The following is a 23,320-nucleotide window of genomic DNA, read 5'->3' on the forward strand; positions in this document are numbered from 1 at the left end:
AAGAGTGACCTCATTGAAACCCATTGAAAGGTGAAAAGTCTTGATGGAGAGGATGCTTCCTATGGTGGAGAGTCTAAGACCAGAGGACACAGCTTCAAAAGAGAGGGCTGCCCTTTTATAAGTCAAGTCAAGTCACTCTTATTGTCATTTTGGCCATAACTGCTGGTACAGTACATAGTAAAAACGAGACAACGTTTTTCAGGACCATGGTGTTACATGACACAATACAAAAACTAGACTGAACTATGTAAAAAAAAACAACACAGAGAAAGCTACACTAGACTACAGACCTACACAGGACTGCATAAGGTGCATAAAAACAGTGCAGGCATTACAATAAATAATAAACAGGACAATAGGGCAAGGTGTCAGTCCAGGCTTCAGGTATTGAGGAGTCTGATAGCTTGGGGGAAGAAACTGTTACATAGTCTGGTCGTGAGAGCCCGAATGCTTCGGAGCCTTTTCCCAGATGGCAGGAGGGAGAAGAGATTGTATGAGGTGTGCATGGGGTCCTTCATAATGCTGTTTCCTTTGCAGATGCAGCGTGTAGTGTAAATGTTCGTGATGGCGGGAAGAGAGACCCTGATGATCTTCTCAGCTGACCTCACTATCCGCTGCAGGGTCTTGCGATCCGAGATGGTGCAATTTCCGAACCAGGCAGTGATGCAGCTGCTCAGGATGCTCTCAATACATCCCCTGTAGAATGTGATGAGGATGGGGGGTGGGAGATGGATTTTCCTCAGCCTTCGCAGAAAGTAGAGATGCTGCTGGGCTTTCTTTGCTATGGAGCTGGTGTTGAGGGACCAGGTGAGATTCTCCGTCAGGTAAACACCAAGAAATTTGGTGTTCTTTACAATCTCTACCGAGGAGCCGTCGATGTTCAGCGGGGAGTGGTCGCTCCGTGCCCTCCTGAAGTCAACAACCATCTCTTTTGTTTTGTTCACATTAAGAGACAGATTGTTGGCTCTGCACCAGTCCATTAGCCGCTGCACCTCCTCTCTGTAATTTGACTCGCCGTTCTTGCTGATGAGACCCACCATGGTTGTGTCATCGGTGAACTTGATGATATGGTTCGAGCTGTGTGTTGCAGCACAGTCGTGGGTCAGCAGAGTGAACAGCAGTGGACTGAACATGCAGCCCTGGGGAGCCCCCGTGCTCAGTGTGATGGTGTTGGAGATGCTGCTCCCAATCCGGACTGACTGAGGTTTACCAGTCAGGAAGTCTAGAATCCAGTTGCAGAGGGAGGTGTTCAGGCCCAGTAGGCTCAGCTTTCCAATCAGTTTCTGAGGGATGATTGTGTTGAATGCTGAACTGAAGTCTATGAACAGCATCTGAACGTATTTTTTTTTGTCCAGGTGGGTTAGGGCCAGGTGGAGGGTGGTGGTAATGGCGTCATCTGTTGAGTGGTTGGGATGGTACGCAAACTGTAGAATGGATATGAAGAGGAATTTGTTTAGCCAGAGAGTGATGAATCTATGCAATTCATTGTCACATGATGAAATGGCGGAGCAGATGCGATGGGCAAAGTGGCCTAATTGTGCTCCCATATCTTATGGCCTTATGGTCCTATATGCTGAGCCAAACATCATAGTCAAAGACAATCCAATGGACAGGTTCATGTATCTTGGTGCTCAGTGTCCCAGAACATCATCATTGATGATGAAGTAAATGTCAGGATCGCCAAAGTAAGTGTAACCATCAGCAGACTTTATACCAATGTCTGGAACAGAAGAGGCATAAGTAACCAGGTGAAGCTGAAGGTGTACAGGACCATAGTTGTTCCCACTCTGCAAAACATGGATGGTGTACCAATGGCATGCCAAGAAAATGAACCATTTCTACACAGTCTGCCTCAGAAAGCTTCTCAACATTAAGTGGCAAGACAGAATGCCTGATACTGAGGTATTTTTACCAAGGTGGGCCTACCCAGTATCTACCCCATCCCGATACAGTCCCGGTTACACTGGCAGGCATGTTTGTCAGACTATTAGTTGCCTAAGAGACCGCTTTAGGGTGAACTGCAGAGAGGAAAGTGTCCCTGTGGAAGCCAAAGGAAACACTATAAAGACACTCTGAAAACATCACTAAAAGCCTTTGGCATCAACCCAGAAACATGGGAATATATCATGCAGGATCGGGTTGACTGGCACTCCTCCCTCATAAGGGTGCAGTGACAAATGAGGCAGAAAGAACAATAGCAGCAGGGAGATGTAGGCAGTCCAGGAAAACCCAACCTAGCAACCCCCAACACAATGTGGCTGTCATTTTTTCTCCACATTGCCAAAGAAACATATGAGGATGGGTTGGCCTTTCCAGCCATCTGTGTACCTACAGACCATTGTACATGGTTTCTGTGCTCAAAGGTACACCCTGTCCATGCACACGTTTACACACTCAATCTTTCCTACACCCTCTGTCGCACTACTCCACACTCTGATTCCCTTCCTCTTTTACTCAGTCTCAATACCTTTAACCCTTTTCCTAGCCTCACTCTCTCAGTCCCCTCCCTTACTCAGTTCATCATCCTGCCCCTCAAATTATTATTTTTAGCCCCATAGTCTTGGTACATATTGGTACCAATGACATAGGAAAGAAAAGCAAAGAGGTCCTGAAGAGAAAATTTAGAGAGCTGGGCAGAAAGCTGAGAAGTAGGACCTCCAAGGTAGTATTTCTAGATTGATATCTATGCTACACACCAGTGAAGGTAGAAACAGGATGATTTAGCAGGTCAGAATCAGAATCAGGTTTATTATCACCGGCATGTGATGTGAAATTTGTTAACTTAGCAGCAGCAGTTCAAAGCAATACATAATCTAGCAGAGAGAGAAAAAAATAATAAATAAAATAAAACATAATAATAAATAAACAAGTAAATCAATTACATATATTGAATAGATTTTTTAAAATGTACAAAAAACAGAAATACTGTATATTAAAAAAAGTGAGGTAGTATCCAAAGTTTCAATGTCCATTTAGGAATCGGGTGGCAGAGGGGAAGAAGCTGTTCCTGAATTGCTGAGTGTGTGCCTTCAGGCTTCTGTATCTCTAACCTGATGGTAACAGTGAGGCAAGGGCATGCCCTGGGTGCTGGAGGTCCTTAATAATGGACACTACCTTTCTCAGACACTGCTCGCTAAAGATGTCCTGGGTACTTTGAAGGTTAGTGTCCAAGATGGAGCTGACTAGATTTACAACCTTCTGCAGATTCTTTTGGTGCTGTGCAGTAGCCCGTCCATACCAGACAGTGATGCAGCCTGTCAGAATGCTCTCCACGGCACAACTATAGAAGTTTTTGAGTGTATTTGTTGACATGCCAAATCTCTTCAAAATCCTAATAAAGTATAGCCGCTGTCTTGCCTTCTTTATGATTGCATCTGTCGTGGTTTTTTCATGCCTTATAAATGACCAAGAGACGCAGAAGATTCTTCAAGAAGGGTTAAACTTTAATTTGCAAATCAAAGCTGAGACAGTCATTGAGCTAGTCGCTGATTGCCCACCGATCCCTGGACACAGCATTTTTTATAGCAATCTCCTGGTCCAGTTGTATTAGCATATGTAATCGATCTGTAGTTGCGTATTACACGTACCTCACGTACATCGTTGTCCCTATTGTTTCTATTAATTGACTTAATTATGTTCTAATCTATATCTCTTAGCTACCTCTCATTAACACACCATTGTCATCTTAAGACTGCAGTCTCCTACCAAATTGGGTACATGCATAAAAAATAATAAACTCAGAACTGAGCAATGTTCTAATCTACATTTCTTTAGCTACCTCTACATTCCTAAGATTTCATTCTACTAAATTGAGTACATGCATAGCAAATAGGAAGCTCAGAACTGCAAATAGCAAGCTCAGAACTGACTTCATAGTTTTGGTAAATTTATACTTTTATACTCCAATACATCGATATGTTGGGATCAGGTTAGACCCTCAGAGATCTTGACACCGAGGAACTTGAAGCTGCTCACTCTCTCTACTTCTGATCCCTCTATGTGCTCCTTTGTCTTACCCTTACTGAAGTCCACAATCAGCTCTTTCGTCTTACTGATGTTGAGTGCCAGGTTGTTGCTGCGGCACCATTCCACTAGTTGGCATATCTTACTCCTGTACGCCCTCTCGTCACCACCAGAAATGCATGGCTGAGAAGCTGGTGCGGGGGGGGGGGCAAGGCTTCGGGTTATTGGATCATTGGCATCTCTTCTGGGGGAGGTATGGGTTGCATCTGAACCAGAGGGGGAGCAATATTCTTGCGGGCAGGTTTGTTAGAGCTCTTGAGGAGGGTTGAAACTAATTTGGCAGGGAGATGGAAACTGGAGTGAAGGGACTCAAGATAGAACGGATGGTAGAAAAGCAAAGGTAGCATACAGTCAGATGATCAGGAAGGGCAGATAGATGATAGGACAAAATTGCAGCCAGTAGGGTAAGTAACAGTGCATTAGGGATGCAGAATCAAAAAAGGTAGCAAATGCAGTAATCAAATTGCTATAATCTCTGTTCACAGAGTATAAGAAATAAGATGGATGATCTTGTTGCACTTTTACAGATAGTCTGATATGATGTTGTGACCATCACTGAATCATGGCTGAATGATGGTTGTAGTTGGGAGCTATATGTACAAGGCTACAATTTGTATTGGAAGTAGCAGAGAGACTGGTGTGACTCTGCTAGTAAAGAATGACATCAAATCAGTAGAAAGATGTGACATAGGATTGGAAGATGTTGAATTCTTGTGAGTTGAGTTAAGAAACTGCAAGGGTAAAAGAACCCCGATGGTAGTTATATACAGGCCTTCCAACAGTAACTGGAATGTGGACCATAGATTACAATGGGAAATAGAAAAGGCATGTCAAAGAGGCAATGTTATGATAGTCATGGGAGATTTCAACATGCAGGTTGATTGGGAATATCATGTTGGTAAAAGAATGTGTTTGTTGAATGCTAAGGGATGTTCTTTTTAGTGTAGTTTATCATTGAGCCTACTAGGGGATCAACTATACTGGATTGAGTGTTATGTTATGAACTGAAGATCATTTGGGAGTTTAAGGTAAAGGAACCCTTAGGAGACAGTGATCACAATATGATTGAGTTCAACTTGAAATTTGATAGGGAGAAAATAAAGTCTGACATAGCAGTATTTCTGTGAAATAAAGGTAATTACAGTGGTATGAGAGAGGAGTTGGCCAAAGTAATTTGGAAGGAGATGTTGGCAGGGATGACAACAGAGCAGCAATGGTGTGGGTTTCTGGGAAAAATGAGGAAGGTGCAAGATAGGTGCATTCCAAAAATGAAGAAATACTCAAAACAGCAAAATAGTACAACCATGGCTGACAAGGGAAGTCAAAGCTAGTGTAAAAACAAAGGAAAGAGTATACAACAAAGCAAAAATCAGTGGGAAGATAGTGGATTGGGAAGCTTTTAAAGCTCTACAGAGAACATTGAAAAGAATCATTAGGAGGGAAAAGATGAAATATGAAAGCTAACAAACAATATCAAAGTGGATAGTAAAAGCTTTTTCAAGTATATAAAATGTAAAAGAGAGTAGATATAGAGCCACTACAAAATGAGTCCGGAGAAATAATAATGGGGGACAAGGAGATGGCAGATGAAGTAAATGAGTAGTTTGCATCAGTCTTCACTATGGAAGACACTAGCAGAGTTTCAGATATTGAAGGGTGTGACAGAAGAGAAGTGAGTGCAGTTACAATTACAAGGGAGAAAGTGCTCAAAAAGCTGAAAGACCTAAGGGAATATAAGTCACCTGGACCAGATAAACTGCACCTTAGGGTTCTGAAAGAGGTAGTGGAGGCATTAGTAGTGATCTTTCAAAAATCATTGAACTCTGGCATGGTGCTAGAGGACTGAAAAATTGCAAACGTCACTCCACTCTTTAAGAAAGGATGAAGGCAGCAGAAAGGAAATTATAGACCAGTTAGCCTGACCTTGGTGGTTGGGAAGATGTTGGAGTCAATTGTTAAGGATGAGATTATGGTGACACAAGACAAGATAGGACAAAATCAGCACGGTTTCCTTCAGGGAAAATATTGCCTGACAAACCTGTTGGAATTATTTGAGGAGATTACATGTAGGATAGATAAAGGGGATTCAGTGGATGTTATATATTTGCATTTTCAGAAGGTCTTTGACGAGGTGTCACACATGAGGCTGCTTACCAAGTTAAGAGCCCATGGTATTACAGGAAAGTTACTGGCATGGTTAGAGCCTTAGCTGATTAGTAAGAAGCAGAGCATGGGAATAAAAGGATCCTTTTCTGGTTAGCTGCCAGAGACTAGTGGTGTTCCACATGGGTCGATGTTGGGACCACTTTTTATGCTGTGAATTTGTGGAATTTATTACCACAGGCAGCTGTGGAGGCCAGATTGTTGGGGTGTATATAAGGCAGAGCTTGATAGTTCTTGATTGGACATGGCATCAAAGGTTATGGGGAGAAGGCTGGGGAGTGGGGCTGGAGAGGAAAGAAAAGCCTCAGCCATGATTGAATGGCAGAGCAGTCTCGATGGGCCAAATGGCCTAATTCTACTTCTATGTCTTATGGTTTTATAACCAGACTTTAATAAAATTCTTTGAGATAATTGTAAATCAACCCCGACAAATGATCTCATAGAACATAGAACATTTTTTTCGAGGATCAGTACTTTATCATGGTGGAATCTCCTGGTAGGGTTACTCATGCCATTAAGGTCAAGGCAAAGTTCCAGACAAAGAGCAATCCAACTAAGACTTCAACGGTCTTAGTTGGAGCTGGGGCAAGATGATGATACATCACAACAGCAGTGAACGCGGACGAAGATGGCAGCAGTGAAAGGTCCCCAGTCATCTTGCATTCCATGCCGCTAGACCCTGACCCCTATCTGTCAAGGACCGTGTGGTGGCTGCCCATGCATCAGCCAGCTCAGGTTAAACAAAGTCGTGCATGAACGCTCTCCATTAAGGGAATCCACACCTACAGAACATCGTACTCAACTGGAGTGATCAGGTTACTATTAGAACATTCCAGCACAATACACGATGTAGTGCCCACCCTTTTTTTTTACCAATTTAAGATCAATCTAAACCTTCCTTTGTTATAGCTCTCTATTTTTATCTGATCCATGTACCTATCCAAGAGTTTTTTAAATGCCCCTAATCTATCTGCTTTTCCTACCACCTTTTCCCATGATAGCCAGGACTGGGAGTGGAATTTGTTTTGCTTTGAGAAAGGAGAGTGCGGTCCCTTTAAGAGAAGCGGGAGGGGGAGGGCCGTCTGTGGTGGTCACGTGGCAGTTATCTTGTGACTTTGTATCGAACCTGGGGTGTCCCGGGAAGCAGGCGGTTATGGTGTAACATTTAGTGTATTAGTCGTGGTGTGCACGCTTTGGCTCGTTGCCGGTTCTCGAGTGTAACTGCGCGCTTTCTTCAGCGCTGGATCTCGCCCAGCATTAATAATCCCACTGCAGTTCCCTCCCCTTACCCGCTATATTCCAAGGCGGGGAGGAAGCTCCACCGCCGCTGTTGCTGTTGCCGATCTCCACTACCCTCACCCCTCCCTCTCTCTCTCTTTCTCTTGTTCCCCTCCCTCGCCCTGGGAAGGACGATGGACAACAAGCCGCTGCTCCAGGATAGGCCACCCGCATATGCGCCCAGCTCGACGAGCTACGAGTACGGCCAGACTTATGGGACCATCCCGCCGCCTGGATACCAACAGCAGCCTCCTCCGTACTCCTACCCAGCCTCAGGTGAGGTCTCTTCTTCTTGCCCCCTCCCCCGTTGCTTTCCTTTCGGCTCTGTACAGGCCTTTTGTTTTAATCCTCGGTACCGCAGCAGCAAGCTAGTGGAGCTGGAGGTGATTATGGTGAAACTTCACTTCATCCGGAAGAAATATACTGGGTGTTGCTTTTATCTTTTTGCTAGTTCCAATTAAAAGGCGGAGAGATGGAGAGGGAGGAAATCCTTATTTAAGTTGCGTTATTGACGAGATCCTTTCTAATCTTGAGCTGTCAGTTTCTCACTATTGGGTGGCCTCAGTGTAGGAGTTATCGCCAGTAGTTTCGTGATTTATGTATATTGATTTTAGTTGTTTTTCGCTTTTGATAAATGTCAGTAGCATTGTATTTTACACTGAAAATTTGTTTGAATCTATATTTACAGGCAATTAATTTTCTTCCACATTCTTAAGTATTATTCCTATCCTTGATACGCGAGTAATTTTGTTAGTGTTTAGATTCTTAATTATTTTTAAATAATCGCTGTTTTCTTTTTAGGGTATGTGCCTCCTGTTTCAGTAAGTGTTCAGCCTCCTGTCTGTCCAACGTCGAACTATTCCAACACTTACACCATCATCCAGCAACCCACTGCGGCTTCTGTAGTAGTGGTTGGCGGGTGCCCTGCCTGCAGGTAAAATGTTTCCTTCTGATCATCGATATGAAGAGGAAAATGGTTTTAATCTGCTGTGAATGTTTTAAGGAAAATGTAAATCCCTAGTCGAGGCTTGATGGATAAACATACAAATTAGGAACTTGTATAGTGTTTTCAACTGGTGAGTCTACAAACAAGGTCGCACAGTTACAAGGTTGGGGCTGGTGGACCCTATAGAAAAAAAATTGTATCAGATGTTGTTGTAGAGGTTGGTGAATTCGCACTGAGTTGTGGAGGGGGCATGTAAAAACTTTTGCCTTCAGTTCCCCAGCCTTTCAGTAGATAACTGGCACAGAAGAGTTCAAAGTCGAGTTTATTGTGGCTTGCACAAAGTACATGAACACACAGGTGCCGGCAAAAGGTTGTAATATTCACAAAAATCAAATTATACAAAATTATGCACCAAAGAACACAATTCGAACATAAATCAGAGTCCATTGTAGTTCAAAGTGCTCACATATTTTTCTAAATCAAGTAGTGATTAATGTTGTGCACTTTAGACCACAAGACATGGGAGCAGAATGAGTTACTTGGCACATTAATTATGGCTGATTTATTAATCCTCTCAACCCCATTCTGCTGCCTTCTCCCTGTAGCCATTCACATCTGTTTAACCAACAAACTAGTAATCTCAGTTTTAAATATACCCAGAGACTTGACCTCCATAGCCATCTGTGGCAATGAATTCCACAGATTCACCATCCCCTGGCTAAAGAAATTCCTCATCTCTGTTCTAAGTAGACACCCCCCTATTCTGAGGCTTTAGCCTCCAGTTTATAAATGGCCCAAAGAATTCAGAGGTATACAACATTCTGAGGGGTGTTGATAGGTAAATGCAAGCAGGCTTTTTCCACTGAGGTTGGGCGATACTAGAACTGGAGGTCACGGTTTAAGGGGAACTTCTTCACTCAAGGTGGTGCGAGTGTGGAACGAGCTGCCAGCGGTAGTGGTGGATGTCAGTTTGATTTCAACATTTGAGAGAAGTTTGGACAAGTACATGGATGGAAGGGGTGTGGAGGGTGATGGGACTAGACATATGAATAGTTTGGCATGAATTAAAAGGGCCTGCTTGGAGTTGCAAGGATTCAGCTCGGTGTGCTACTTTGAAGTGTAACACAACAGCCAGTTTGCTTACTAGTGGTTCTGTGGTATAATCTTGTGAAGAGCATATGATCTAGAATTCAGTCCAATGGTGTTACACCAAACCACAGTAACTTTATTAAGTGCATGTACAACACTGAGATTTGCTTCTTGTAGAACAGAATTCCCAACCTTTTATGGCATGGAGCGCAGGTTGGGAACCTCTGCAATAGAATCAGTGAAAGACCAAACCCAATAGACAATAACCAGTGTGCTTTAAAAAAACTACAAACTGTGCGAATACAAAAATAAAGAAGAATAATATTTATTGCTTATTTCTTATTGAGAACATGAGATAGAGTCCTTGAAAGTGAGGGTGAGTGAAGTTATCGCTTCTAGTTCAAGAGCCTGATGAATGAAGGGTAACTGCTGTCCTTGAACCTGGTGGTGAGAGTCCTGGAGCTCGTGCGCCATCCTGTTGATGGCAGCAGCAAAAAGAGCATGGTCTGGATGTTGGGTTTCTTGATGTCCCTGTTTAAGAAGTACGTAGTTATTTTTCTTGGGCAATTACTCTGCTAATGGAGAGGCTGGACATGCTTAGATTATTTTCCCAGGAGTGACATTATAGAACTGTATATAAACATTGAAGTGTAGACGGCCCCTTTTTTTTCTTGGGCTAGATATGTTAAATACTAAGCTTTAAGGTGAAGGGAGGAGTTTAAAGGAGACTTGAGCAACACACAAAATGCTGGAAGAACTGAGCAGCATCTATGGAGGGAAATAAACAGTCGGTCAAGGCAGAGACCCTTCTGCCATGATGAGGCCACTCAAGTTGGAGGAGCAACTCCTCAATCCATCTGGGTAGCTTCCAATCTGGCAGCATGAACATTGGTTTTACTAACTTCTAGTGATTTCTCCCCTCTCCCCTTTCTCTTTTTTCCCATTTCCCATTCTCTCATCTCTTCTCACCTGCCCATCTTTCTCTGGTTCCCCCCCCTCCTTCCCATTCTCCCATGGTCCACTCTCCTCTCCTATCAGATTGCTTCATCTCTTCCACCTATCAACTTCCAGCTTATTGCTTCATCTCTTTCCTCCTCTTCCCCCCCCCCCCCACCCCACCCACCTGGTCTTACCTACCACTTGCCAGCTTGTACTCCTGCTCCCCACTACCATATTCTGGCATCTTCCCCCTTTCTTTCCATGAAGAATTTCAGTCCAAAACATCAACTGTTTATTCCCTTCCCTAGGTGCTCCTTGGCCTTCTGAGTTAATCCAGCACTTTGTGTGTTCTGGGATAGTATCTGCAGCATCTCTTGTTAAAAGGAGGCTTGAGGCAGGTTCCTTTTTTTTTACGTAGTGTTAAGTGCGTAGAGCGTTGCAGGGAAGTGGAAGCAGATACAATAGCAAAGTTTAAGAGGCAGGGAAACAGGCACATGAGCAGCAAGGGATAAAGGGATGTGAGTCAGGTGTAGGCAGCTTGGAGTAGTTTAAGTTGGCTTCTTGATTAGTACCAATGTGATGGCCAAAGGGCCTGTTTCTGTGCTGTCATGTTCTGTTGAATGTAGATCCTCTCTTGGATCCCTTCTGGTTCATTAATGTCTTTTCCTAGGAACAGTCTGCCATCCTTGTCCAAATGGATCCAGTTGACTCCAGATTCACCGATGTGGTAGATTAGAAGTTAGACAACTGCAGCACAGTACAAGCCTTTTGGCCTACAATGTTATGCTGTCTTTTTACCAACTCTTAAGTAATCACTCTAACCCTTCCTATATAGTCCTTCATTTTTCTATCATCCATGTGCCTATCTAAGCATTCCATAACTGCCCCGAATGTATCTGCCTCTGGCAGCACTAACTAAATACAGTGACCTGGCTGCCACAGCCATCTGTGGCAACAAATTTCCACAGTTTCACCCTCTGGATAAGAAATTCCTCATTTGTTCTAAAGGGACGTCCTTCTATTCTGAGGCTGTACCCTCTGGTCCTAGAGTCCAACACTATTCAAAACATCCTCTCCAAGCCCACTATCCAGGCTTTTCAATATTTGATGTGCTTCAATGACATTCTCCTCCTATTTTCCATCTCTTCCCCCCCCATTCTTCTGAACTCTAGCAAGTACAGACCCTTCATGTCCTTTTCATTTCCAGAATCATTCTTGTGAACCTCCTTTAGACCCCCCTCCATCCTTTCTGAAATATAGGGTCCAAAACTGTTATCAATACTCAGCAGTCTGACCAGTGCTTTAAAGCCTCAGCCTTGCATCCTTGCTTTTGTATTCTAGTCCTCTCAAATTGACCAGTAACATTGCATTTAGTGTATCAACTGTGGGATTCTTAACTTCAGCACAACATCCATTTGTAATTGTTATTTATATATCTGCCCTTGCATTGGATTGAGGTAGTGGTTGTCCATTGTGTCTGACGATGAGAGATCTGTTTGGGAAAGATCTTAAAGTGGAAAAGCTGTTGCACTGGGGCACCTCATAGGTCCGTGTCTAATGGTATGAGCAAGTGTCACAGTCTGGGGTCTTCCTTGGTTGCAGTGGATGATCATGACGTCTTATTGCCTTGTCAAGCCTTTCACTCTCCTTGAAGCGTAGCAGAACTGCCTTCCTGACCATTGGATCTCATGTAGATCTCATCTGCCCAGTCTGCCTGAGCTGACTTCACATGCTCGGACAGACATGTCCCTGTCTCACCAGGGTATGAGGCCAGCTGGCTATCGTCACCTGGTTTAGCCTGCCTTTCGAAGTGGTGTACTGGGGTGTGGCTGTTGTTGCATGCAAACAGCTACTTGCAGCCACAGATGAGAGCAGTGGGGACCAAAGGTGAGAGAGCTGCTCCAGAATGGACAGGACAAGCCCCTTCACCAGAGGTGCTACCCCTCTCTGGACACTCCATATACCCCACTGATTGAGGTATTCGACATTCATTGCTCCCTTTCTAGTAAGAATGTAGCACTGTCATGCATGTAGGCAGTCTCTGGAATCTAGAAATCCCCTGAACTTCAGTTAAAGCTGAAGTCTGATTGGTGTGTTGTTGCATCCGGGCATTAATGGCTTGTTACGTTCTCCTTCATGGGGAAACTCGAGTATATTCTGGTGCGAAACATTTGTCAGCAATTGCCTAATCTGATTTGCTATATAATTAAATCTGTTTGTAGGCATCAAGCTAAATCTGCAGCTGTGTAACTGCTCTAACCACACTTCCATCTTCACAGTCCAAGCAGTGTAAATAGGGAAGCATACTTCAGTTATTCTATACTCACTTATTGGGAAATGGATGAAATCCGCTAACGATTTGGTAACTGGGCACATAGACTCTGTTTAATTGTATGGTTCCTCTGCCAAAGGAAATAAAATCCAAAATTTTATTTCCTTGGGTGAGGAAAATAAGTCAATAAGACATCGGGTCAGAATTAGGCCATTCAGTCTATGTGCTTCACCATTCAATCAAGGCTGATTTATTCACATTCACAACCCCATTGTCCTGCCTTCTGCCCCAAAGCCTTTGACATCCTTACTCATCAACTTTTTGTCCTCTGCTTTAAATATAGCCAATAACTGCCTCCATGGCTGTCTGTGGCAAGAAATTCCACAGATCCGCCACCTTCTGGCTAAGAGCTTCCTCCTTCTGATTCTAAAGGTCCTCCTATTCTGAGGCTGTGCCCTCTGGTCCTAGATTCTCCCACAATAGGAAACATCCTCGTGTGCGCTCTATCTAGGCCTTTCAATATTCATATGCTTATAGACTTCACCGAGTGCAGGCCCAGAGCCATAAAAAACTCCTTATACTTAAACCCTTTCAATCCCCATATCATTCATTGCACCATGGCTGGATTTTTCTGGAAATCCAGAGCAACACATACAGAATGCTAAAGGAACCCAGCAGCCTTGGCCTAAAACATTGCCTGTGTATTCCTCTCTGTAGATGCTGACTTACCTGCTCAGTTCTTTTATTTAGCACTCAGTTCGAGAAGACTAGAATATAGAAGCAAGGATGTAAAGCTGAGGTTTTAGAAGGCATTGATCAGACCACACTTGGAGTATTGTGAGCAGTTTTGGGCCCCTTGCCTTAGAAAGGATGGAGAAGTTCCAGAGGTTGTTTGAATATGATCCCAAGGATAAAAGGGTTAACATATGCAAAGCGTTTGATAGCTCTGGGCTTGTATTCATTGGAGTTCAGAAGAATGAGGAGGGGATCTCATTGAAACCTATGGAATATTGAAAGACCTAGATAGAGTGGATGTGGAGAGAGTCATTGGGTATGTTAAAGCCGAGGTTTATAAGTTGCTAAGGGTGTCAGAAGTTACTGGGAGAAGGCAGAAGAATAGGGTTGAGGGGGACAATAATCAGATTGAATGGTGTGAGCAGACTCAATGGGCTGAATTGCTTAATTCTGCTTCTATGTCTTGTGGTCTTCAGCATTACACAAGTAGGTCTTTTATGTTGTAAGGTTGCTACTTTTTGGGTACTGTGAAGTTTTATAGTGCTCCCTTAGCCATTCACTTGATTGCGGGTTGTGTTGTCTTGGATGAACAGAGTACCACCAAGGTTGTTGATTCAAAGCCGTGGTAGGCTGTGTTGGGGGACTTGATGGATTTGTCAGCTTGTTCAAGTGGGGAGATGAGGTACAGGTTATAAAGTGATAGGGGGTAAGCATGAATTAGAATCAGTTAGCTGGTTGTGTAGTGGCATCTGCACTGGACTTCGAGGCAAGTGGTCCTGGTTTCAAATCTAGCCAACCCTTTGCACGATTTCAATCTATGCTAGGTTGAGTGTTGAGCTAGCAACTTGAACTCATTAAAAAAAAAACAGGTAAAATGCTAAAGAAATAGCAAGACTGCTGCCCAATGTGCCACAAGGCACACAGAAATGAGCAATAAATCTGAATCGGGCTTCATAATCACTGACACATGTCATGAAATTTGTTGCTTTGCAATATGTAATGAAAGCTATAAATTGTAATAAGATATACAGTATATAAGAAAATTACATTAAATACATAGTGCATACAAAGCTAGAAAAGTGAGGTAGTGTACATGGACCCTTTAATGGTTAGGGTGACGCTATTACAGTTTGAGGCATTCTGGAATTTGGAGTTCAATTTAGACACCTCCTGAAAGGAGTTTATGCATTCTCCCTGTGAGTGCTTGTGTTTCCTTCAGGTGCTCTGGTTGTGCTGCCAGTAGTCATAATCTTAGTCTTCAGGCTAAGGTGCAGGTCCATCTGAGACTTCCTTGATGTTGGTTAGTAGTTGCTTCAGGTCATCTTTGTTTTAGCCAGTGTTGTCTGTGTCATCAGCGTAACAAAGATTATTGATTCTGCCACCCTTTGATTCTCATATACTCCTTCTCTAGAGATTTGTTCGGCATACAAATTAAACTGGCAGGGGAGAGAATACAGCCTTGTCACACCCCTATAAGGATGCTGAACCATTCTGTTTCTCCTTGTTCTGTTCAAACTGCTGCTTCTTGATTTTACTAAAAATCATTCAGAAAAGACTTCAACCTTACTTAAGAGTGGGAGCTTCCTGAAGTGCAAGCAGTTTTCAAGAAATGAAGGGGGAACAAGATGCATCATTGCAGATGTGAGATGGATTCTCGAAGACAGAGAATACCAGAAGGATATTTATATGTACTTAATGAACTACAGCAAGGCCTGACAAATGATGGATCACATTAAGGCACAAGGGTGTACTGGAACATTTGATAGTCCTTGTGTGCGACCTTTACATCAATCAAGAGGCACCAGTTCCTAATAGTTATTGAGGGAGGAATTCACTCAGTGTACGCTGCTGTGATGTTTTGATTGACAAAATGTACAAAATCAGCGCAGACACCTAGTGTCTATAATGGACTGCCTTCCAACAATGCTTTTGACGATTGCATCCTCCAAATCTTCATTTCCATTGTATTATTCAAGATGATTGTCAATACCTTCAAATTATTCGTAGTGCCTAACTTGTTGAAGTAGTGAAGTTGTTTCATTTTCACTCCTGGCTTTTCTGGCATCTCTAAACCTGAATACTTGAAACTGCAGTGTATAAAACAGGCCTGAATTGTCTTCCTGCTTATTTCTCACCAACTGTTAGTGACAAAAATTACTGATTTTTCGACACAAATACACGCAACTGATGCGATTTTAAAAACTTTGCTCTGAGCATGATGTAACATCTAATGGCCTCACAAGTATGCATGACTGACATTAGTTTAACAATTGTTTGGTTAGTCTTCTGTCCCAATTAAGAAGCATAGTGTCTCAAATAAATAAAGGGAATCCTGGCTGTTTACTCAATTAGTTGTCCCAAATAAGTGGCTGCCCCTAGTAACTACTGGTCCAATTAACCAGAATCCACTGTATTTGCTCTTATTCTTTGCACATTGGTTGTTTGTCAGTTTTTTCTTAGTCTTTCAGAAATTATATTGTATTTTATTTTCCTGTAAATGCCAGCAAGAAAATGAATCTCAAGGTAGCATGTGGTGACATTTATTTATTGATGTACAACACAGAAAGGGCCCTTCCAGCCCTTTGAGTGGCGCCACCCAGCAATCCCCAGATATAATCCTGGCCTAATCACAGGACAATTTACAATGACCAAATAACTTATCAACCGGTACGTCTTTGGAGTGTGGAAGGAAACTGGAGCACCCAGAGGAAGCCCATGCGGTCATGGGGAGAGCATGCAAACTCCTTGTAGACAGCAATGGGAAAATTGAACCTGGGTCACTGGTACTGTAAAGCATTGTGCTAATCACTACACTACCATGTCACACCATATATGCACTTTGATAGTTTACTTTGTACTTTTTTAAAAAAAACTGCAGAAATAAAAACAATTGGGTCAGAAAAGATCTGTGGAGAGAGAGAATCGGGTGATATTTTGACCATGCAGATGAAGGTCTTTGACAAATTATGTTAAGCTTCTTTCCACAGAAGCTGCTCGATCTGAGTACACTTGGTGGATGGTGAAGTGGAGATGCGTCTCTACCAAAGGAGGTGCAAGGTGCTCCTTCCCTCCACTAGCCTGCAGGTCACCCTTGGGCAAGGTGTAGCACCCCCTCCCGATCAGAGACACAGGAGCAGGTGGTGGTGGATGGTTGTATAAGCAGCTGGTACATATCACAAGTGCTGGTTGTGTGACTGATAATGGCTGGGGTCACTGATAAAGACACTGCCAAGAAGGCAATGCAAACCACTTCTGTAGGAAAAAAATTGCCAAGAACAATCATGGGCAAAGACATGGTCATATCATACACATCATATACTTAGAGGGTTGAGGTTATCTGAACACTGAGCTGAACTGAATTTGGGTTCTTTTGTTTTTGTGTTTTTATATTGCTTTTGCTCAGTTTTTGTTGCAATTTAGCCTTTTTTTCTTGGTGTGTGGTTAGGGGGTGGTGTTTGGTGGAGGGTTGATGTTTTTCTTTTGGTTCCATGGCTTTGTTTTCTGCTGTCTGCATGCAAGATGAATCTCAGGATTGTATACTGTGTACAAACTTTGAATCCTTTGATCATACTGTATATTGGGCATGTAAATCTTGGATGTAGATGGTGAAATGTAGAGTAAGATAGAAATAGTGTATTTCTGCAGCTGGGAAATCTGGGACTGATGTTGCTGTAAGAGTGACATTAGTAAACAACAAGTAGAAAGTAATAATTTATAATTCATTTAGCATCCACTGCGATTTGTATATCAGTTGATCTGAAATGTACTTCATTAACCAAATTAGTGACATGGGAGCAGAGCAAGGCCATTCAGCCCCTTGAGTGTTCTGCCATGGTTGATTTATTATTCCTCAACCCCCATTCTCCTGCCTTCACCCTGTAACCTTTGTCCTTGCAAATCAGAACAGATCAACCTCCAATTTAAGTACAACCCTACAACCATTGGCTCCTGAACAGGTGTGGACAACTGCACTCACCTCAACATTGAACTGATACCACAACTTACAGACTCGCTTTCAAGGATTCTACAATTCGCGTTCTTGGTATTATTTTCACAATTTGCCTTCCTTTGCACACTAAGTTTGTTAGCCTTTATGTCTAGCTTTTCAAAAATTGTACTATATTTCTTTATTTTTAAATGCTGCAAGAAAGTGAATCTCAAGGTAGTATATGATGACATGTATGTATTGTGATAAATTTTATTCTGACTGAAAATATACTCAATGACTTGATGTCCACAGCCGACTATGGCAATGCATTGCATTTGGATAGCACCTTTGATTTGTTCTGGCCTCAGTGAATACATGAGTAATTCATCAAACAATGAAGGAAACCAGACAGTGGGTTTACTCCCAGACAACAATATGCTTCAATGACTGGATATTCTGTGGCTTATTGATGATTATTGTCACACATACTGAGATAAACAGCAAGTTTTGTTTGCGTGACATTCAGACAGATCATTCCCCAAGTACTTTGAGGTAGTGTGATAGAAAAGCAATGCAGATAATATTAGTTACACAGTGGTGCAAGTAGTGAAGTGCAAAGGCCATGTAGAGGTAGACTGGAAGGTCAAGTTCATCTTTATTGTACAAGAAGTCCATTAAAGAAACTTGTAACAGCAAGAACAAGGCTGTTCTAGAACACAAGGATAAATTATTTGAAGGAAGCTGAGGGTGATTTGATAGAGGTATATAAAATAGTGGTAAAGTTAAAGTAGATAAAAACCTCTCTCTCTCCCACCCCAGGAAGGAGTATATAAAACAAGAGAACATAGTTTTAAGAAGTTTTAAAAAGAATTTAAGGGAAATGTTTTTAAGCAGAATGGTTTATAAATGGAATTTGATGGTGACAGAGGTGATGGAATCAGATTGTCTTACGTTAAATGTACATTAGACAGACACTAAATGGTCAAGACATAGAATGATACAGATCTAGTAAGGGTAAAAGGGATTGGTGTTGATGGGTGGAAAGGTTAGCGTTCACATGGTGGGCCAAAGGGCCTGTTTCTGTTCTGACTCCATGAAAATGACCACATTTGGGTGTGAAGGCCAAGTCGTAGGATATATTTAAAGCAGAGGTTGACAGGTTTTTGATTGGTCAGGGTGTTAAAGGTTACACGGAGAATGGGGTTGAGAATCAGAATAGGGTTTATTATCACCGGCATGTGTTGTGGAATTTGTTAACTTAATAGCAGTTCAATGCAATACGTAATATAGAGGAATGAATAAATAAGTCAATTACAGTGTATGTATTTTTGTAGATTAAAAATCACGCAAAAACAAATAAAGGGGTGAAGTAGCGTTCACGAGCTCAATATCCATTTAGGAATCGGATGACAGAGGGGAAGAAGCCGTTTCTAAATCAGCATGATGGGCTGAACAGCCTATTTTGGCTCCTATGTCTTATGGTCTAAAATGGTGCCATGGGGATCTTTGAGCATAAAAGTGATTAAATGGAGTTAATTGTCTCAAAAGCGGTGGTGTTCCCTCAGGACTACAGCCCTGGATCTTGGACCAGTGGAGGGATACTTAAATCCATAACCTTTAGCTTGACCCAGGGGTGAATCTGTCATTAAGCCATGTCGACACTGGAAGTGAATTTGCAGTGAAGGGTGTGTTAGGAGACAGATAGTCCATGCAATCATTAGGATCAACTTTATTTGATTATATAGAGTTGCATGTTTTAGGAATTTGCTGTGGTGTGTTGATGTGACATGCAACAAAAAAAATTCAACAATTACAAATTTTTTAAATTTATAAATAAAGTTGGAGGTTAAACTACAAAATGGGATAAAGTGTGCGTAAACACCATGTATTTACAATGTAAACAGATTTATAAAAAGTGGTTTAATGGGGGAGTGTAACTCGAATGGTTAATCAGATTAACTGCCTGGAGGAAATTTTTAAACTGGTGTAAAGTTTTTGTTTTAAAGCATTTGTCTAAAGCATTTTCTAGAAGCCAGCTTTGGAAAAAGCAGTTTGTTGGGTGGGTCACGTCCACAATGATTTTTCATTATTTAAGATTTCCCCTTGTCAAGAGTTGGAGGTTTTAATTATGCACTTGGAGGATTTGTGTAAATCTTAATGTGGGTGTTGACTTCAGTTCCAATGTGGTCACAATCCTCCTCACTATCGAGAACATCTTTAAGAGGTGATGCTTAAGATGGGGATTTCCATCATTAAGGTTCCTTATCGTTTGGGACATGCCCTCTTTTCACTACTATCATCAGGGAGGAAGTAGAGGGACCTGAAGATGTACACTTAATGTTTTCAGAACAGCTTCTTCTCCTCCTCCATGAACACTGCCTCATCATTCCTTTTGCACTTCGAGATTATTTGTTACATGTCCATTGAAGCATACAGTGAAATGTATTGCCTTGTAGTTTATAGTAATTTCTACCTTTGCACATTTTTGCTGCTGCAAAACAACAAATTTCACATCTGAATTAATGATTTAAGAACCTGGTTTTGAACTTCTGCAATGGTTGAGCCTCTGTACAGTGAGTGGCTCCTAACCTAATGTATCTCTGGTTTCCTTCTAACATCAAACATAAAATTACCACTTTTTCCAGTGTAATCTAAATCTGACTCACTGTTTCTGTCTGCTTTTATCCTGCTTTAACCTCCTGACTGCCTCCAACAGTCCTTCCCATGGGCTTACTGAATTGAGACTGAGCTATTTTGGACTTGCAGTGTGTGACTCACTGTCATGTGTTCTATATGCCATTGTCGCACTGCTTCACTTTCTCCCAAGAGCCATCATAAGTTTTTGAAAATAACCTTCCCTCTTCCTCTCGACCTTCCTCTGTCTTGTCTCCTCCCCTTTGCAAAGGAATCATGTGCCTTTTTGAAAACGTTCATCTGTGCCAGAGCAGCTTGTAGCTGATTTCCGGAAATCAGGGTGTTCAAATTGAAACCTAGCATCACATATCAGACTCTCTGTGCCTCACCCAGTGATCTAATGACTGCTTTTACTGGACCTTTTAAAGGGCGCATGTTAATTTTAATTGCATGTTAGCTCTAAATTTCTTTACAAAAGCTGTTGCGACATTAAAGTGCACTCACTGAGGTTCTTTAAGAAGTTTTCTTCAAGTTCAAGATTGTTTAGTGTCATTTCCGGATACACAAGTATAAAGGATAAAAATAATTGTTACTCTGGATCCAATGTAGCACAGAAAAAATATCATTAAGATAAAGAACACGATTTTACTTGTGCTTTTAATAAATTATTTAGTTTGTGTACATACATCATACATACTTTGATAAAGTGACGCTAGGCCCAGGAGTATCTGTACACAAGGTGAATGATGGGAAATGATAAAGTAGTGGTAGTGATTGGGTTGGTGAGGGTCGAGTTAGTGGGGGAGTTGTTGATCAGCCTTACTGCTTGGCAAAAGTGACTATTAGTCTGGTAGTCCTGGTTCACTGAAAACTCTTAATAGTTGATCATTTACTCCGAAATTTGTGCTTCATGTCAACACAGCTGAGATTATTGACCTAAAGGCCTGATCTTCCCCTCTGCAGAGGCTGCCTTGTCTTGAGTATTTTCAGCTCATCTTTACTGAATCCACTGTTCACCTGTTAAAGCATTTTATTTTTCCTGCAACACACACACACAGTGCTGGTGGAACGCAGCAGGCCAGGCAACATCTATAGGAAGAAGTACAGTCAACATTTTAGGCCAAGACCCTTTGTCAGGACTAACTGAAAGAAGAGATGATAAGAGATTTGAGAGGGGGAGAAATGATAGGAGAAGACAGGAGGGGGAGGGATGAAGCTAAGAGCTGGAAAGTTGATTGGCAAAAGGGATACAGAGCTGGAGAAGGGAAAGGATCATGGGATGGGAGGTCTAGGGAGAAAGAAAGGGGGAGGGGAGCACCCGAGGGAGATGGAGAACAGGCGAAGAGTGATTGTGAGAGGGACAGAGAGAAAAAAGAGAAAAGATGGGGGGGGGAATAAATAAATAAGGGATGGGGTAAGAAGGGGAGGGGGCATTAACAGAAGTTAGAGAAATCAATGTTCATGCCATCAGGTTGGAGGTTACCCAGATGGAATATAAGGTGTTGTTCCTCCAACCTGAGTGTAGCTTCATCTTGATCCTGCAAGATCTCCAAGTGGCCACACATTTTAATTCCACGTCCCATTCGCATTCTGATATGTCAATCCATGGCCTCCTTTACTATCAAGATGAAGCCACACTCAGATTGGAGGGACCTGATGGCATGAACATTGATTTCTCTAACTTCTGTTAATGCCCCCCTTCTTTCCCCATCCCTTATTTATTATTTTTTTTTACTTTTTTCTTCTTTTCTCTCTCTGTCCCTCTCACAATCACTCCTTGCCTGCTCTCCATCTCCCTCTGGTGCTCCCCTCCCCCTTTCTTTCTCCCTAGGCCTCCCATCCCATGATCCTTTCCCTTCTCCAACTGTGTATCCCTTTTGCCAATCAACTTTCCAGCTCTTAGCTTCATCCCTCCCCCTCCTGTCTTCTATCATTTCGGATTTCCACTTCCCCTCCTACTTTCAAATCTCTTACTATCTTTTCTTTCAATTAGTCCTGTTGAAGGGTTTCAGCCTGAAACATTGACTGTATTTCTTCCTATAGATGCTGCCTGGCCTACTGCGTTCCACCAGCATTTTGTGTGTGTGTGTGTTGCTTGAATTTCCAGCATCTGCAGATTTCCTCGTGTTTACTTTCCTACAAACTCATTAAACACGGCGCTGGAAATTTTATTCTTTGATATACTGCTGGGGAAGGTATGACCTGTACAAAAAGAATGGGTTGCATTGAACCCAAGGGCGACCAATATCCTTGTGGACAGGTTTGCTAGAACTGTTCGGGAGGGTTTAAACTAACTTGGCAGGGGATGGGAGCCAGAGTGATGTGGCTGAGGATGGGGCAGTTGTTATATAACTAGATAGTGTGTAATGAGACTGAGGTAAGACAGGCAGATGATGGGGCAAAATTGCAGTCAGTGGGATGAGATAAAGAGTAATGGGGCTAAAATCAAAGAATGATGAATACAGGACTGAAGGTGTTATATTTGAATATATGCAGTTTACAGAATAAGGTAGATCTTGTACAGAGTTAAGGGATTGGCAGGTATGATGTGGGTGTCACAGAGTCGTGGCTGTAAAATGAACCATAGTTGGGAGCTTAACATCCAAGGATATGCATTGTATTGAAAGGACAGGCAGGTTGTTAGAGGATGGTTTCGTTGCTCTGGTTAAAAAAAGAAATCAAATTCTTAGTTGATTGGAAGATGTAGAGTCCTTGTGGGTAGAGTTCAGAAACTGCAAAGTGTAAAAGTACCCTGATGAGAGTTGTATACAAGCCTCCAAACAGTAACCAGGGCGTGGGCTACAAATGTAAAAGGAGCAATGTTGTGATAGTCATGGGGGATTTCAATATGCAGGTAGATTTTAGTGCTGGATCTCAAGAGAATTTGCAAAGTGGCTATGAGGTGGCTTTTTTAAAGAGCATTTTGCGGTTGAGCCCATTAGGGGAATGAGATTTGGCATGTCACCAGAACTTTGACAAACTTCTGTAGATGCACAGTGGAGAATATCCTGACTGGTTGCATCACAGTCTGGTATGGAAACGCTATTACCCATGAATGGAAAAGTCTGCAAAAAGTGGTGGATACAGCCCAGTCCATCACAGGCAAAGTCCTCCTCACCGTTGAGCACATTTACAGGGAGCGCTGCCACAAGAAAGCAGCATCAATCATCCAGGCCACATTCTCTTCTTGCTACTACCATCAGGCAGGAGGCTCATAGTCTTGGGTCCCAAGCCACCATGTTCAGGAATAGTTATTACTCTACAACCATCAGGCTCTTGAACCAGCATGGATAACTTCATTCATCTCGACTCC

The 23,320-nt window shown here is 42.3% G+C and overlaps 1 protein-coding gene across 1 annotated transcript in view; it reads left to right on the top strand.

Annotated features, from left to right (window-relative positions):
- bri3 (brain protein I3) overlaps positions 1-23,320 on the top strand; it is a 48,428-nt gene that overhangs the window by 12,340 nt on the left and 12,768 nt on the right. The window contains exons 2-3 of the mRNA XM_073060179.1: positions 7,595-7,740; positions 8,266-8,398. Coding sequence (XP_072916280.1) covers positions 7,599-7,740; positions 8,266-8,398 — 275 coding nt within the window. The 5' untranslated portion in view covers positions 7,595-7,598. The remainder of the gene's footprint in view (positions 1-7,594; positions 7,741-8,265; positions 8,399-23,320) is intronic.

The sequence above is a fragment of the Hemitrygon akajei genome, chromosome 11, assembly GCF_048418815.1.
Source record: "Hemitrygon akajei chromosome 11, sHemAka1.3, whole genome shotgun sequence".
NCBI lineage: Eukaryota > Metazoa > Chordata > Chondrichthyes > Myliobatiformes > Dasyatidae > Hemitrygon > Hemitrygon akajei.